Below are 18111 nucleotides of genomic sequence, written 5' to 3'. Positions count from 1 at the left end.
TCTGTAGCCTTTGACCCTTGTCTCTCGGACTGTTCATTCAACAGAACGCTAGCTAGCCCAACTAGCCCAACGCTAGCCCAGCTCTTCATTGGGCACCTGTCATGTGCCAGGCATTGTGTTAAGTGCTTTCCAGGAATGATCTCTTTACACAAGTCTATGAAGTACAAGTTTGATGGGTTGAGAACATTTGTCCAAGGTTATAGAGTAACAGAGGTATAGAGTTCAATATTTGGGCCTCTATTTCTAGGCAAATGAGGGAGCGAGTTCTGTGAAAAGATTTGGGTAGGGTGTAATGAGAGCAGGGAGGAGGAAACACATAACTCACTGGAGAGGGCATGTGAGCTCAGGTTGGGGAAGGTAGGAAAAGCATTAGAGGGAGATGTTGATTATATAGAACAAGTAGGGCTTTGGCGGACGAGGGAGAGGAGAAATTTCGGGCAGCGGGAGTAGCTGCTGCAAAGGCACCGTGGCCTTTGAGACCCTGGAAGCTGTGACCGCATTATAGACCTGGCTGGGGTTCTGATGTGGGGTGGCAGCACTGCCTGGAGGTTTTGATAAGTTCTGTCTTACGTTTGCTCCTCCCTTTCTAAGTCTTGAAATGGCACCAGTGATTAAATCCGGTCATTTCAGTTTGACCAGCCATACCATGGGCGAAATAATGTGAAGTTCAAATGCAGTCTGTTAGGAAAATCAGTAAGGCAACCAGCCACATGTTTTTAAGGGAGCGCATTGATGCACTCTTGTGGTTTGGTGCACCATCTATCCGCTGCAGATGTTCCTAGGACATGGCTTACATCTAAAAATGTCGTCATGGTTTAGCGGTGGAGGGGAGGAGTAGCAGTAACCTGAAAAGGGCCAATTACCTGAGCCATGAATTATTCCTTTCCAGTTTTCACATAAGCTTTCGTGCCTTGCCCAGTGTCTTTCAGGATTTGGCCCTGGGTCCGTTTTACTGGACTTCACCAAGAAAGGGCTCTCTAGGTGGGCAGTTAGATACCTCTCAGCAGCGTCTTGCTGCTGGCAGAATGGGTGTTACAACCATCTCTTTTCCTTAGTCCTTAGATCACCTTTTATTAGATCATCGATTATTATTGTTTTTTTGTGGCAAGATGATAAATTAGTCTCCTGGGGCAGGAGTTCCTAATCTACCCAGCGCTGGGTTTATTAGAATCACCTGGGAGTTTGTTAATGTGGCTTCTAGGCCTTTCATTAATTCTGGTTCATTAAGTTTGAAGTGAGGTCTGGGAGTCTGATTTTCAAAGTTCCGCAGGTGATTCTGATGCTTGTGAAAGTCTGGTGCCTGGTGTGTGCCTGGAACATAATCAACAAAATTGAGTCCACCTCTGTGCTCCCTCTCCATTGCTTTTCTGCCTTGCTGCTCTCACACCACGTTCCCAAGTCTGGTTTATCATGTTTTTGCCTTTCTTTACTTTTAGTAGTTTCTGCGTGTGTGGGGGAGGGGGTTGTTTGTGTTTGTTTTTGTTTTGACTACCTATATACGTATTCATAAACAGTGTAATAGCTTGCTTGTATTTGAACTTTATAAAAACAGTTTCATTCTCTATGTGATCTTCTGTAAATTTGGTTTTTCACTCCAATTGTTTCTGTGATTGAAACAGTTTTGTGTGTGTTCATCTATATATAGCTGTAATTTATTCATTTTCACTGTCATATCATAGTGCTTTATGAGATACTAAAATGTGTCCATTCTCTTGTGGATGCATGCTTGAACTATAATAAATGGTGCTGATAGGTCCAGGACGTGCTCTATTATGTATGTGCATATGTTTCTCCAGAGCTGTGCCGGTCAGTGTGGTAGCCACTTGGCCACCTGTGACTATCAAAATCTGAATTAATTGAAACTAAAATTTTCAGGGTGCCTGGGTGGCTCAGTTGATTGAGGGTCTGACTTCAGTTCAGGTCATGATCTCACAGTTCATGGGTTCGAGCCCCGCATCGGGCTCTGTGCTGACAGCTCAGAGCCTGGAGCCTGCTTCGGATTCTGTGTCTCCCCCTCTCTCTGCCCCTTCCTTGCTCATGTTCTGTCTCTCTCAAAAATAAACATTAAAAAAAAAAAAAACCTAAAATTTTCAGTCCAGTTCCTTAGTCACACTAGTCACATTTCAAGTGTTAAATAGCCACAAGTGGCTAACTGCTGCCCTACCGGACAGCACAGATCAGTGATGTAGTGATTTTGTGAAATAGTGTTTCCTTGCTGTCTTAATTTGCATTTCCAGTTCACATATAGTTGACGTATTTCATATGTTGATTTGCCATTCAGGTGTCCTCTTCTGTGGTAGGTACGTTCAAATATTTTGCCATTTTTCTACTGGGTTATTTGTATTTATCTTAATGATTTGCAGGTGTGTTTTGTTTGTTTTTAAATATAGTCCTGACATGTCCCTACCCCCCCAACCCCCAGTTTACAGCTTTTCTTTTTACTTTCATTAATTAATTTTAAGGTGGTTGGTTTTTAAATTCTAAGGCAGTCAGACACATAATATTATATTAATTTCAGGTATGCAGCATTATGATTTGATATATGTATATATTGTGAAATTATCACAGACTAATTAATATCCATCACCATACATGTTTACACATTTTATTTTACTTGTGATGAAAACTTCTAAGACCTACTCTTAGCAACTTGTAAATGTACACAGTGCAGTGTTATCAACTATAGTCACGCTGCTACACATTACAACACCATGACTTTTAACTGGAAGTTTATACCTTTTGAAGATAGTCAGTTTTTTTTTTTAAGTTTATTTATTTTACACACAGAGAGAGAGAGAGAAAGCAAGCAAAGGAGGGGCAGAGAGAGAGAGAGAAAATGAATCCCAAGCAGGTTCCACACCGGCAGCACAGAGCCCAGCAAGGAACTCAAACTCCCCAAACATGAGATCAGGACCTGAACCGAAACCAAGAGTTGGATGCTTAACTGACTGAGCCACCCAGGTGCCCCTGAAATCAGTTTGTTTTTTTTTTTTTTTGAAGGTATGAGCTAGGGATCCCTTTTCAATTTTATTCTTCAAGTGAGTAGCTAATTTTCTAGCAACAAACACTACTGCCTTTCCCCATTGATCTTCAGTGTTACTCTGTCTTATAACAAGTTTCCAAACATATATGGCTTTGTTTGGGAGTTTTCTCTCTCTCTCTCTTTTTTTTTTTTTTCTTTTCTTTTTCTTTTTTCTGTTCCTCGGATCTATAGGACCACTACCACTCTGTGTACTTATTGTAGCTTTATAAATAATTTTGATATCTGGTAAGGCTAGCCCCCTTATACTTTTCTCAGGGGTATTTTGTCTATTGTTGGCCACTTTGTTCTTCCATATAAATTTTAGTTAGATTTAAATTTTATTTTTTTAGTCTAAGTTTATTTTTATTTATTTTGAGAGAAAGAGAGAGTGTGTGAGCAAGCGGGGAAGGGGCAGAGTGAAAGGGAGACAGAATCTCAAGCCAGGCTCCGTGCTGTCAGCTCAGAGTAATTCATTCATTTTCACTGTCGTATAATGGTGCTTGATGCAGGGCTCAAACTCTTGAACCCATGAGGTCATCACCTGAGCCGAAGAGTCAGCTGTTTAACCGACTGAGCCACACCTAGATCTAGGCACACCTAGATTTAAATTTTCGATTAAGTTCTTCAAGTTTATTGGAATCTATTAAATGGTTTGATAAATTTATGGAGGAAACAGATCTTTATGGATATGAGTCTTTCTACACATGGTATATATACATTTATTTGTTTCCTTTAATGTTCTTCAATAAAGTCTTAAAGTTATCTTTCAAAAGCTAACGGTTGTGCATATATTTTATTAGATTATTCTTAGGCGTTTTATAATTTTTTTGTTGCTGGTTTGTAAAAGTGCAGCCAATTTTGGAGTATTTATATCTGGTCACTCAGCTCTTATTAACCTTAACAATAACTCTTTAATAACTCTTAGTAACTTTAAATTTTTATTTATTTTTATTTTTTAAATGTTTTTGAGAGAGAGAGAGCATGTGCGTGTGAGCTCACAAGTGGGGAGGGGCGGGGACAGAGGATCCAAAGCGGTCTCCTATGCTGAGAGCAGAGAGCCCGATAAGGGGCTCAAACCCTCCAACTATGAGATCATGTCCTAAGCCAAAGTCTGATGCTTAACCAGTTGAGCCACTGAGGTGCCCCTATTCATTTATTTTTTTCATTTATTTTTTAAAATGTTTGTTTATTTTGAGAAAGAGAGCACACGAGCAGGGGAGGGGCAGAGAGAGAATCCTAAGCAGGCTCCACACTCTGTCAGCACAGGGCCCAATTCGGGGTTATTTATTTATTTTTTTTGAGACCGCACACAAGTAGGGGAGAGGGGGAGAGGGAGAAGCAGAAGGCCAAGCCGGTGCCACGCTCGACACAGAGCCCAGTGCGGGACTCGATCTCACAACTGTGAGATCATGACCTGAGCCAAAATCAAGAGTCAGATGCTCAACGGACTGAGTCACGCAAGTGCCCCAGTGTTTTTTTGTTTTTCTGATTGCTGTGGTATCTGTAATTGTGTCCTTTTTCATCCCATGTATTGATGGCTTGTATTTTTATTCTTATTTTGGCTGGTTTCTTAATTTCTCCTACCTTCTTTCTCTGGGGTATTCTTTACTTCAAGTTTATTCTTTTATAATTTCTGTCATAAATGAGTGTCAGATACCTAGCTAATTAATTTTCAGCTTTTCTTTTTAGTTATAGGCACCTGAAAGTGTAATTCTTCCTCAGCTTTCACTGTATACGATTTTGTATTTCCAACTATTTTTAAATATCCATTATGATTTCTTCTTTAACTTCTGAATTAGAAACATTTTTTAAAGTTTCCAGACATATTCAGGTAACTCAACTGTATTTCACAGGACTAAGGTGAAGCTCTCCCCCTACCCCCACATTTTAACACCTTATCAGTGGTATCTTAGAATCTATGACATACAATATTTATCTTTTGTTGTTGATATCTCTCTTAATTGCATCGTGGTTTATGTGTGCTAATCCTTTTGAAATTCCTTTAGACTTGCTTTGTGACCTACTCCTAAGGTTAATTTTTACAAATGTTCTGAGTGAGCTTGAGGAGAATCTGTTTGTTTGTTTATTTTTTGCAAATTTCTGGGTTCTATGTAGGTACCACCAAATAAGCAGGTTAATTGTATTGTTTATATCTTCTGTGTCTTTACATATTTGTCTGCTTGCTCTGTCAGTACTTCAGTATTTTGAAATCTCCCACTATAATGATGATTTCTTGATTTTTCTTCAGAGTTCTGTTGAATATCTATTTTAAACTCTTTAATTGGAAGCATACAGGTGCAGAATTGTTATTTGTCCATAATGAATTAAACTTTGTTTCATTATAAACTTTACCTCTTGTAATGTTTTTGGTCTTAAAGTCTGTTTTCCTAATACTGTGCCGGGTAGCTCAGCCTTCTTTGGGTTTGGCTTTAGTGACTCTTGCTACTCTTTGCTTTCAATCTTTCTGGGTCTTGTTTGTTTTTGTTTACTTTTGTTAAATCTTTTGGATTGTCTCATAAATATCTGATTTTAAATGGAGTATGTTCATCTGTTTTTACAGGTAGGCTTGGATTTGTTGGGATTTTTGACACAGTTTCTGCTGTCTTAATGTTGCTTGTCTTTTTACTTAAAAGATATTTTTCCTTGTATTTTTAAAAAATTAATTATGATTTTAAAAACTTTTGTTTATTCGTTTTCTTTCTACTGGTTTGGATTCATGCGGTGTTTCTGTTCTTTTGGTGGCTAACCTTGCAACTTACTAGGAGTACTTAGCACAACCTAAAGTTAAATAACTGTCTTCCTTTCCTACAAAATTATACATTGACCTTAGAACTTTGCACTCTAATCACCTCTTCCTTACATGCTACTACTGTCCAGGACTTGAGTATGGTCGTGTTGAACACCACAAATTAGATTGTGTTTGCCAGTTCCTTTGTTCACTATCCCTTCCTTCTGTGATTAAAGCCTTCTTTCTGGGATCATTTCTTTCCGTGTTGAAGTGCATTCTTTTTTTTTTTTTTTGACTGCCCTAAATATTAGCAGTAATGGTGGAGCTTGGGGTATTGCACTAAGCTACACAGCAAGGGAAGTACGTTCTCTAGACCGTCTTTCAGTGAAGGTCTTTTGAGTGACTTTCAGAATCACTAACATGTCACTAAAGAGATTTCCTTTAATCTTTAAGAACTTAAATAAATTTTCATCACGTATGAAATTGTCCAGATATTCTTCAAATCCATCTGTGGTTCTAACCAAGATGAATGATAAGGACAACAAAGAATCTGAAGTTTAGGTGATGTCTGAAGGTCTAATGCTTCACCCCTTGAATTGGCCAGGGGTTTATGTTGTCCTTATAACAGTAATGTAACTGGAAGGAGATTAGGAACCTGAAGTGAAGACTTTTCATTTCAGATCATCCCAGTTCTTTGAGGCTACCTAAGGCCCATATAATGGTTATTGGAATTCCTGGGTCCCAAAGTTTTAATCCCCACAATTGGACATAGCTCAAATTACCATGTTTTTTGTTACAGCTCAGAGAGCGGGAACAGCGTGAAAAGACTGAAGTCGGACACTGACCCAGATGACAAGAGTCAAGGTAGGGTGGCAGCTTTCATTTCACTGTTTACTTGTAATACACATGAACCATAGTACAGGGCTGGACCGCAGCACAGCTGTGAAGGAATGCATGGGTCTCTGAGCAAGCTGATCTAAATTTAGTTTACCAAACTGTTTTCTACCAGGCAGGATTTATACCCAAGAGTATATGTCAACTGCCCTGCCAAGCAATATGTTAGAAACCAGTGGAACTGATAAATGACAATTGTGCTTTCCCAGAAGTGCTTACAAAGCCAAAGCCCTGTCTGCTCACAAAGGGTTTTTCTCTGTGTCCCCCAAATGTCAAGTTTCTTGATTTCACCTGGCTGGCTACCAGTGAGAGGTAGAATGCCTGGCTCTTGCTGATGGTTGGATCGGATTGAGCCTGGAAGCTTAATACAGTCTCCAGAAGCATACTTTCTTTGGTGGTTACTTTTATGCAATCAAATCTGGCACTGTATTAAGTGGCACAGAGTTGTAAGTGAAGGTGAGTGTTCCTGAGGGCTGGATCGGGGATAAGAAATCCAAGAGCGTTTTTAGTTCTACCCCTGACTCCCTGGGGGACTGAGATTCTGCGCTAAACTCAGTGGGTCATCTATAAAACAGGGCTTACATTGATTTCTCCCTCAAAATATAATGGATATTTAAAAATGTATATCTGCTGAGCACCAGTAATGGTGCGCTGTTGCTGATAACTTTTTGCTCTAGAATTACTTTTAAGAAGGACATTGAGTGAAGAGTCTTCTTTCTACGTATATATCCTCTTCCATCCAATTCTGCTTCCCAGAGAGAAACAGTATTATACATTTCTTATGTGTATATCCGGAGCTATTCTGTGTCTGTATAAGCAATTACAAATATATGCTTTTAAAATTAAAAAAATGTTTATTGAGATAACTTAAAACATATTCAAACATTGAGATAATAAGGAACCCCATCATGTAGCTTCATCAGTTTTTTTAACACATATCCAATCTTATTTATACCTCCTTAACTATAGTGTTTTGAGGCAAATGTCAGACATTATATTGTTTTATCCATAATTCTTCTGTACATATCACTACAAAATAAGGGTTCTTTGTTTTGTTTTGTTTTTGACATCACAGTGATTTTTTTTTTTTTAATATGAAATTTATCGTCAAATTGGTTTCCATACAACACCCAGTGCTCATCCCAACAGGTGCCCTCCTCAATGCCCATCACCCACCCTCCAGTGATCTCTAAATAATATCAGATAGCATATTAGTATTCATTTTCCCCAATTTTCTCACAATTTTTTTCTTGACAATTGGTTTTTCAATTATTTTTTTTAATGTTTATTTTTGAGCCAGAGAGAGAGCAGGGGCTTGAACTCACGAACTGCGAGATCATGACCTGAGCCGAAGTCAGATGCTCAACCAACTGAGCCACCCAGGGGCTCCATTGACAATTGGTTTTTTAAAAATCAGGATCCAGGGGCGCCTGGGTGGCTCAGTCGGTTGAGCGTCCGACTTCGGCTCAGGTCACGATCTCGCGGTCCGTGAGTTCGAGCCCCGCGTCGGGCTCTGGGCTGATGGCCCAGAGCCTGGAGCCTGCTTCCGATTCTGTGTCTCCCTCTCTCTCTACCCCTCCCCCGTTCATGCTCTGTCTCTCTCTCTGTCTCAAAAATAAATAAACGTTAAAAATCAGGATCCAAGCAAAGATCAGTCATACATTGTATCTGGCCTATATGGCTTTTAAAAAAAATATTGAGATACAACTCAGTGCCATAAAATTCATTCTTTGAAAGAAGCACAATTCAGTGATTTTGTTTTAATATGTTCACAGAAATGTGTATTCATCACCACTGTTTAATTCCAAAATGTTTCATCACCCCAAAAAGAGTCCCCATGCCCATTAACAGTTATCCCCGTTCTTCCCTCTCTCTAGCCACTGGCAACCACTCATCTACTTTTCTCTCTGTGGACTTGCCTTTCCTGGACATTTCCTATAAATGAAATCATTCCATCTGCGGCCTTCTGTGTCCAGTGTCTTTTCACGTGTTTACAAAGGTCATCCATGTGGTAGCACGTATTGGGACTTTTTACGCTGAATAATATTCTGTTGTATGGCATGCTGCATTCTGTCCAGTCATCAGTTGATGGGCATTTGGATTGTTCACACTTTTGGGCTACTCTGAATGATGCTGCTAAGAACATTTGTGTACAAGTTTTTGTGTGACCAGCTATTTTCACTTCTCTTGGGTGTATACCTGGGAATGGAATTTCTAGGTCATATGGTAACTCTGTGTTTATATGGTTAACTTTTTGAGGAACTGCCAAATTGTTTTCCGAAACAACTGCACCATTTTTACATTCTACCAGCAGTATGTGAAGGCTCCAGTTTCTTTATATCCTTGTCAACACTTGTTATTGTCTTTTTTATTTTGTTTATCTTTGTGGGTGGGAAGTGATACTTCATTTCTCTAATGACTAGTGGTGTTGGCATCATGTACTTATTGGTCATTTGTATATCTTCTTTGGAGAAATATTTACTCAAATCCTGAGCCTATTTTTAAATTAGGTTACTTGTCTTTTTACTGTCGAGTTTAAAGAGTTTTTTATATATTCTGGTTACTAGACACTTGTCAGATAGATGATTTACAGATATTGTCTCCCTTACTGTGAGTTATATTTTCATTTTCTTGATAGAGTCCTTTGGAGCACAAACATTTTTAGTTTTGATGACATCTGACTTATCTATTTTTTCTTTGGTTGCTTGTGCTTTAGGTGTCGTATCTAAGAAACCATTGCCTAATCCACAGCCATGAAAACTTACACCTGTGTTTTCTTCTAAGTTTTATGACTTTAGCTCTTCCATTTTGGTCTTTGATCCATTTTGAGTTAATTTTTGTATATGGTTTGAAGTAGGGATTCATTTTCATTGTGTGTATCCAGTAGGCCCAGCACCCTTTGCTGAAGAGACTTATTTTTTCCAGACTGAACTGTCATGGCACTTTCGTTGAAAATCAGTTGACCAACATGTATGGGTTTATTTCTGGGCTCTCTCTTCTCTTCCATTGATCTGTATGTCTATCCTTATGCCGTTACCACACAGTCTTGATCACCATAGCTTTGTAGCAAGTTCTGAAATTAGGAAGTGTGAGTCCTCCAAGTTTGTTCTCTTTCAAGATCATTTGGCTATTTGAGGTCCCTTGCATTTCCATATGAATTTTGGGATCAACTTGTCAATTTCAATAACAAAGGCAGTTGGAATTTTAATAGGGATCACCTGAATCTGTAGATCAGTCTGGGAATATTGCCATCAGATAGCATCTTAACAATAGACTAGTGTGCCTTTTAAGTCTCATTTGGCCTATAGGTTCTTCTTCCTTTTTATGTTTATTTTTTGCTTCCTTTGTTTTTGTGAAGAAACTGGGTCTCTTTGTCCTGTGGAGTTTCCCATGCTCTAGATCTTGTTGATTATATCTCCATGGTGTTCCTTTATTCCTGTGTTTCCTGTGAAAATGGTAACTAGATCTAGAGCTTGATCAATTCAAGTGTTTTGGCAAGAATACCTCATATGTTGTTTTGTACTTCCTGTCATCGTCATTATTTTAATTAACATACTCTGTTCATTGTTTAATTCACCTGTAGTACCTTGAGAATCATTGCATGACTGTACATAAAGAGCTTCATTCCTTTTTAAGACTATGTAGTATTCTGTTATATGGTTGCAACATAGTATGTTTTTTCTATTTTTTATGATGGACATTTAGATTGCTTCCATGCTTTCTCTGTCATGATGTTTTATTAAAAACTTTGTACATGCGTTATTTTTCACACCCATGATATGTTAGGTTAAATAGAATTATTGGGACAGAGAAGATATACATTTGTAATTCTGATAAATATTGTAAAATTGCCATGCAAAGAAGTTATCCCAGTTTACATTCCCATCAGCAATATAGGACTTCCATTTCACAGATGTCTTTTTAATATATAGGAAACTTGCTAATCTGGATGTGTAAATAGGATTAAGTGTATACTGTGGGCGTATACACATGCACATACACACAAGTACATAAAACTTCATAGAAATCTTAAATGTACTTCAGCTAGCCCTGTCTGTGTCTGGTGCTTATTCCCTTGTAGGAAGTATTTGCACTAGTCAGTGGAAAGGAAAACTTATGTGGCAGTTTTTGTTTTTGTGTTTTTTAACGTTTATTTATTTTTAAGACAGAGTGTGTGAGTGAGGGAGGGGCAGAGAGAGAGGGAGACACAGAATCTGAAGCAGGCTCCAGGCTCCAAGCTGTCGGCACAGAGCCTGATGCGGGGCTCGAATGTATGAACCATGAGATCATGACCTGAGCTGAAGTGGGACGCTTAACTGACTGAGCCACCAGGTGCCCCACTTGTGTGGCCTTTTGAAACCATCTTAGGGGGCACCTGAACGGCTCAGTTGGTTGAGCATCTGACTATTGATTTCGACTCAGGTTATGATCTCACAGTTTGTGAGTTCGAGCCCTGCGTTGGGCTCCGCACTATCAGTGCAGTGCTTCGATTTTCCCTCTCTCTCTGCTCCCCCCCTGCTTGCACTCTGTCTCTCTCAAAGTAAAATAAAATAATAATAATACTTGTTTAAAAAAAAACCATCTAAGGCAGACACCATGTTTCAGAGCCACCTTTTAATCTCTTTGTCTTCCCTTCCACTCTCACAGCAGCATTCTTACAGCTGGGCAAGAGATACCCTCTTTTGCTAGTAAGGCCCCATTGGAAGAATATCCCCTAAAAGCTTGCTTGAAAGTCTTGTCCTTCGCAGTAGAAAGCTTTGTGCCTTTGTTCCCCCCAGAAAAGAACTCTGTGACCCTAATGGAGATTCAGGTTTCCCCCATTGGGGGCTCTGGACTTAGGCTCTGAGCAGAGCCAGTGAACGCACAAGTTGGCCCCATTGACTCTCAACTCACGCATCTGTTTGAATCCCAAGAACATTCCCTATTAGTAATTTTCGGTGTTAATTTGGTATAACAACGTGGTCCTGCAAATGCAGAAGCTGGCAGGAAACTTCACCAAATGGGTGAGATCAGAGGGCACCATTTTGTTCTCTTTGGACAGTTGAACTATTTTTGGAATGAAATTTGTCAGAGTTGCAGTCTCTTTTCTTTCTTGAAACCTAGATAATCGGGAGATTTGGTCTTTTGGCTTAAACTCTGCTGATGCCATTGTGGTCCAGATTTCTTGGTTTCATTTCGTGGCTGGCTTCCGTCCTTCCGTTAGGCCAGCTCTAGTCTTGCACAGCTACTCTGAACTTGATCCTCCTTTTCTATCTCAGATAGACCCTAAAATTCAATTCACCCTTGAAATTCTTAATAAAATGACATCTCATTGAACAGCTTCACATAAATTACTTTTCTGAGTAACTGATTTATGAATCAGGTTTTTTTTGAAGCAAATATTTCATTTTTTTAAATATATATTTATTTTGAGAGAGAGTGTGTGTGGGCAGGGGAAGGGCAGAGGGAGAGGGAGACACAGGATCCAAAACAGGCTCTGCACTGACAGCAGAGAGCCTGATGGAGCTCGAACTCATGAACCGTGAGATCATGACCTGAGCCCAACTGAGCCACCCAGGCATCCCTTAACCAAATATTTCTAACAGAATACTGAAAGTATCACTGTATATATGAAAATAATACAGGGAATGTTCAAGTAATGAATAATGTACAATTTGATGTTGGGTCCCAGATTTTCACCCCTCCCCCCCAATTTAGCTATCTGCAATGAAATGTGTAAAATATCTTTAACACATGGCAAATGCTGGCCTGCTCTGTGCTAGACCCCATGCTATGGGGACAGAGTGGTGAAGAAGGAGCCCTTGCCCTCAAGTGGCTTACAATGAGAACATACAGACAAGCAACCCGTTTTGTTGTTAGACTGTCCATTCTTCTGCAGCCTTCCTGGCTGTAAGAGTGGGGTGCCCATGAGGTTACAGAGATACATGGGGCTATTCCTCCCCAATTTAAGTAGACTATGATGCTCTTTGAACTTTTGCATTTGCTTTTCTAAAAAATTGTCTGCATTGGCAGTATATGCATAGAAAATTCAAAAGGGGCAAAAGAATAAAGTTTATTTATTCATTCTAAAATTAAAAAAGTTTGGTGGGGCGCCTGGGTGGCTCAGTCGGTTAAGCGGCCGACTTCAGCTCAGGTCACGATCTCGCGGTCCGTGAGTTCGAGCCCCACGTCGGGCTCTGGGCTGATGGCTCAGAGCCTGCAGCCTACTTCCGATTCTGTGTCTCCCTCTCTTTATGCTCCTCCCCCGTTCATGCTCTGTCTCTCTCCCTGTCTCAAAAAGAAATAAACGTTAAAAAAAAAAAATTTTTTTTAAATAAAAATAAAATTAAAAAAGTTTGGAATAAAAAAAGTTAAGTCTCCCTGTTCCCCAACCGCTCTGCTGATCTCCCCAGGACAACCACTGTTACCAGTTTTATATGTATTGTTTTAGACATCATCATGCATGTCTATGGGCATGTTCCCCTCCCTACAGATTATAGCTTACACATACCCTTGCCTCTTTCACAAAGCGTAGTGGTTTGGTACCAGTACGTAGAGGCTTTACTCTTCTTCATGGCTGAATAATAGCCCATTACACTGGTCCCTTATTAATGAACCTTTCAGTTGCTACTGTCAACAGTGCCGCAGGGAATGTTCTCATATGAACATCATTTAACATTGAAGGACGTTGCCAAACTGCCCCACATCCTCTCAGCAGCATATAAAGATGCCTGTTCCCTATACCTTCCCTCCTTATAGATTGTTTCCTCTCCCAAGTTTAAATGTCTGTTTTGCTTTTTCTGTGAACTCTTTGTAGCTTGTGTCCAGTTTTCTATTCGGTTGTTGGTTGGTTGGTTGGTGTCGGAAGAACCTGATCTCACGAAGAAATTGACTTTTGTGATATTTGTTGCAAAAATCTGCCTCTGCTTTCATGTAGTCTTGTAATCACCGTCTTTACGATCAGTGTCGGCTCTCAGGTCACGTTCTTACATCTCTGTGTTTCAACACTGCCTTTCTTCAGCAGCTTCTTTTTCCCCTATTAGAACTTCCTGTAAGACCAGCAAATCCACTGAGCTTCTCAACCCTGTGTACTGGCCGCTGGAGGTCTCTTCTTGCTTCTCAGTGGTAGTTTTGACTTCCTCCTGATTTCATATACTTGGAACCATGTATCCTTTTCACATTTACATAAAGTGTCAGTTAGGGGCTTGTAAAGGCAAAAGCCGGGAGGTATATGCTTGTCAGCCTGAGACACTGAGGTTTAAAGTCCAGCACTTAGTCTACAGTGAGCTCTGGTATCATTCTAGTACATTATTTTTTGATTCAGATTTAGTTTAACGTTTTCTACTCTAAGTGGCCTTTAACCTTGGCCTGGTCATTTGACCTCCTTCATCAGTAACATGGGGATACCTACATAGCAGGTTGTTGTAGTGATTCATTGAGTCCGGAAACATTTAGAGGCAACAGGAGTGGTGGAGTAGAGTCCTTAACTTCTCTTTTTACTTCTAAGTGCCGTATTCCCCTGGATTGAGGCTTTCCATCACTGGGGTGCTGCAGTGACTCTGGGTTTCCCGGAGCAAAAAGAGCCTTAGCTACGTGGTCACATTCTGCATGGCTTTAAAATGTTCTCTGAGTGTGGCTTTAGTTTTCTCAGTTGTAAAAGAGGAACACAGCTGTCCGATGCAGGGGACAGTAGTGATGACTGCACAGGGCGGTTTGGGGCTTCAGGGTAGAGCCCGAGGCGCTGTGCCCCGCACATGGAAAGTACCCTGTGAATTTTGGGCAAAATGGTGAAGTCACAGTGCTTCCTCCTGTTTTGCAGAAGCCCCGTCCTGCATGTCTCTTGGAAGCACGTCCCTGAGCACTCCTTCCATCCACTGCCCCTCTGCCGCGGTCTGTATTGGCATCCTCCCAGGCTTGGGTGCCTATTCGGGCAGCAGCGACTCCGAGTCCAGCTCAGACAGTGAAGGCACCATCAACGCCACTGGCAAGATCGTCTCCTCCATCTTCCGAACCAACACCTTCCTCGAGGCCCCCTAGCTCCCGTGTCCCTCCCAAGCTCCTGCCCAAGAGTAGACCGGACGGTTTGTTCTGCCTACGGGCATTACCTCCCTCAGAACTCCTTTGCCTGCTTCCTGTGCACACCGTGACATTTTTAACCTCATCTAAAAATGTGCCAGAGTCCACTTGTGGCCCGACTTGTGTTTGGTTTCTCTTTTCACTCCAGTGCAGATGTCCAGACCTGTCCTGCTGCGTCTTTCCTTGCTGATGTGCTGGGGGGAGGGGAGGAGGGCTCAGCAGAAATTCCACTGAAAATGCCCTGGAAAGATAGGCACCCACTGGTGTGCAGAGTGTTTGGATCATGTTGCTTTCTTTTTTTCCTTTCCCAACAGCACAAAGAAGCAAGGGCAGTTATTGGACAGGTATTATTTAAACATTCGGCTCTAGATGACCATCCCGTTTGGTTGTACTGCATTGTGGAACACATGGGGGATGGGGGTGGGTGGGAGAAATGAGCCGGGTGACGGAATGGCGACCTCCCTTGGAACTAACCAATTCTCGATGTTGTGTGACTAAGTAAAGATTCTGAACTGCGTCTGCAGGGAGTGTCACTTAACACTCATCACTTATTGTGAAATTTCTCCTTATTCTTCCTTCCTTTTCCTTCTCCTTCCCCTTCCTCCCTCCATCCAGTGGTGTTTAAGACTCTAAAGCTTGGAGAAACAAACAGGCCTTATCTCATCGTGGCCAGGAAGCAGAAGTGCTGTTTAGGTGTGTAGATGCAAGGACTTATTTCTGGCAGCTTGTAGGATCCTTAGTGCACACCAGTGGGACACACCTGCATCTTCTGCCCCTGCTGGGTACTGTCGAGGCCCCTCTCCATTTGGTACATTTATAGTTGTGGCTTCTAACCATGGAAGCTATTACTGGCCTAAAGGTGCTGCCCTGTCCTTTCCTCCCCTCTGCTCTTTCCCCTTTGCACACAGGGCAGCTTTAAGGCTGTGAGCAGCGAAGACTTAGAGGTACTGTCCCACCTCGGTCTCCTAAAGGGAAGCAGGCACTTTCCCTCCAGGATGGAGGCAGATGAGGTATGAAGGCCTTATGGACCGAGGGAGGCATGGGCTTTAAAAAAAAAAAAAACAAAAAAACGGCTCCCCACTTCAGGAGAATGAATCTGTACGGTTCTCTCTTCCCCTGGGTTCCTACGTCGATTGTTTCTACTTCTCTGGGTGTGAGACGGAGAGAGACACACAGAGAATGTGTTGACACTGTGATGCTGGCAGGCAGAGAAGCTACTCAGTCTTCATGTGGGCAGAGAGGCCCCTGGATCTCCTCCAACCCACTCCTTTTCCCCTTCCATTGCAGTGACACTCTGGGCCTGTTAGCAGATGGTGACTTCCCTTCACCCATAAGTGATGCCTTGTGAATTCTTCCCCCTTTTCAGAACCACTCAGTGCTAATTGTTCCCGTCGGTACAGGCGCATCAGCTTCATCCTAACAAACAAGACATTTAGGTAAAACTGTGTAGGCACCTTCTGCTTCTCTGCTTCATTGTTCCTGCGATCGCGCTGTCATTATTACAGCACGTACCCAGAGCAACCTCACCTCATTTCAGGAGGCAGACCAAGGATTCAAAATCACCGTCTTTGTGTGGTTTGACTTCTAGGAAGCCATTACTATACCTTGTGGCCTCTGTTGTTGTTGGAAGTTGACAAAAGGTGACAGGGATTAAAACTGTATGTTAACTTGAAAGCTGATACATGTCAGAGAACAAGATCTTGCTTTTCCTGTACCGAATCTTGCACTCCCAGCCCCCTCCGCATTTACCAGCACAGCTAGATTGTGTTGAGAAAGTTGAGGCTCTTCAGATGGAGATCTCTGCTCTTGATGTCACAGGAAAGACTGAGAGTCACCGGTGGCACCTCACTGTGTTCATTGTACCTGTTGGTATAGAGTCCTGGAACAGAGACACATGCCCCATAGAAACTATGACTAGCAGAGCAGGATCTGGTCTCCCCAGTAGAGGAAGCAGCCTTGGAAAGCATCCAGTGTAGACAGTGTGGTTCAAACCCAAAGAAGGATGGAAAAAACGGGCTGCTTTAATCTACACAGTGCAGCACTCAGGCCTTAATAGATAATTGGGGTTTTATAACTAGGTGACAAGGGATAAAGGCAAAGTGTGTGTACTGGGGGGCAGGGGGTACTTACATTGTCCTGAGTGGTAGTAGTCTTACAACTCTTGAATCCTGCAAGGGAGAAAGCCTGTCTCTGAGGATCTCTATTGCCAATTCTCTCTGGATGATCTAGTCTGTGTCACACCGTGCCCTCTCAACCAGTTCTGCTAACTTCTGGCCCTGTCATTTGAGTGGGGAGAAAGCATGAAATTCAAAGCATTCATTTTTCCATCTATAAAAAAGCTAGGGAGCTGATGTGACTGGACCTGAGAGGTGGCTGGTGATCTGTTTACATAGGACTTCCCTGATCTCAAGACCCCAGAGGAGAAAAAACCTGGCTTCTCAAATTTAGACTGGGATGGGGGTGGGGATCTCTAGCTTTCTTCAGACGTATCTTAGACCGGACATTGGAAGTTGGGCCCCTAACTAGGGATGACCAGTGCCCGCTCTTTGTGTCCTTGTTCTTTCCAGTTTCCATCTTAGGTTCTTGCCTTCTGGCTACCTCTTTCCTACCCAGGACAAGCTGCTTTTGCCTAAGACTTCCCCCACTGCTTCTGCTTCTCCCTGGGAACGACGCCTACTTCCCCCTTCCTTGGATGTACCCTAGTGGTTTTGTGCTCGGAGCCAGACGTTTTCTAGCTGGGTCACTGGGACAAGGTCCATAACCTCTCTGGGCCTCAGTTTCCTCCTCGGAAAATAGGAATAATGAGACCAGCTTTCTAGTGACGGTGAAAGATAATCTGGATTAGGTACTTAGTGTGGGATCTGGCACACAGCGCTCAGTAAATGGTAGCCATCTTCAATAGCCCTGTTACTGCTGGCCTCCCCTGTTTCGCGGTGGGCGTCCAGAGCTTCCGTTAGTGCTGATTTATGGCAGGTTTTCCCCATCCTACTGGCAGTACTTGGTTGCAGCTAAAACACTGACATGATGAAGGGTCAGATCTGGTCGTCAAAGCTCCAACCACCAGCTTCTGCTGTATGCTTCCCTCTCAGCTAAATGTTAATTGCTTAGGCACACCCGGTTCCTTGGCTCGGGTGTCCTATTCGTGGGTATATGGCTCAGCTGTTGTCTTAAGCCCCTTCCAGAAAAACAAAAAGGAGAGCTTAGTGGCAGTGCACCATTATTTGGACTTGAGCGTTGTCTTGATTTCCTGGCGTGCCCAGCCTACTTACACGTAACAGTATGGAATGTAAGTTCTACTTGGTGGGAGGCTAGAATCTTGGCAACTTCGTTGTAGTCACAGGGTGAACACAAGAAGCCAGTTGCACATTCGTGCCTTCGTGACGCTGGCAAGAGCTGGCATTTTGCTCCCTTA

General features: G+C 41.9%; 1 protein-coding gene across 4 annotated transcripts in view; it reads left to right on the top strand.

The window, feature by feature from the left end:
* The window catches only part of PSME3IP1 (proteasome activator subunit 3 interacting protein 1), a 31447-nt gene extending 16225 nt beyond the window's left edge, over nucleotides 1-15222 (top strand). For all 4 annotated transcript variants that reach the window (XM_047078457.1, XM_047078459.1, XM_047078458.1 and 1 more), the window contains exons 6-7: nucleotides 6550-6614; nucleotides 14443-15222. In XM_047078457.1, coding sequence (XP_046934413.1) covers nucleotides 6550-6614; nucleotides 14443-14660 — 283 coding nt within the window. In that variant the 3' untranslated portion in view covers nucleotides 14661-15222. The remainder of the gene's footprint in view (nucleotides 1-6549; nucleotides 6615-14442) is intronic.
* Nucleotides 15223-18111: the final 2889 nt, after the last annotated feature.

The sequence above is a fragment of the Lynx rufus genome, unplaced genomic scaffold, assembly GCF_022079265.1.
Source record: "Lynx rufus isolate CCGP_SWC_20201006 ecotype Redwood Valley unplaced genomic scaffold, mLynRuf1.p SCAF_16, whole genome shotgun sequence".
NCBI lineage: Eukaryota > Metazoa > Chordata > Mammalia > Carnivora > Felidae > Lynx > Lynx rufus.
Note: the sequence above shows the minus strand (reverse complement) of the source record. Positions and strands in the feature narration are given on the sequence as shown.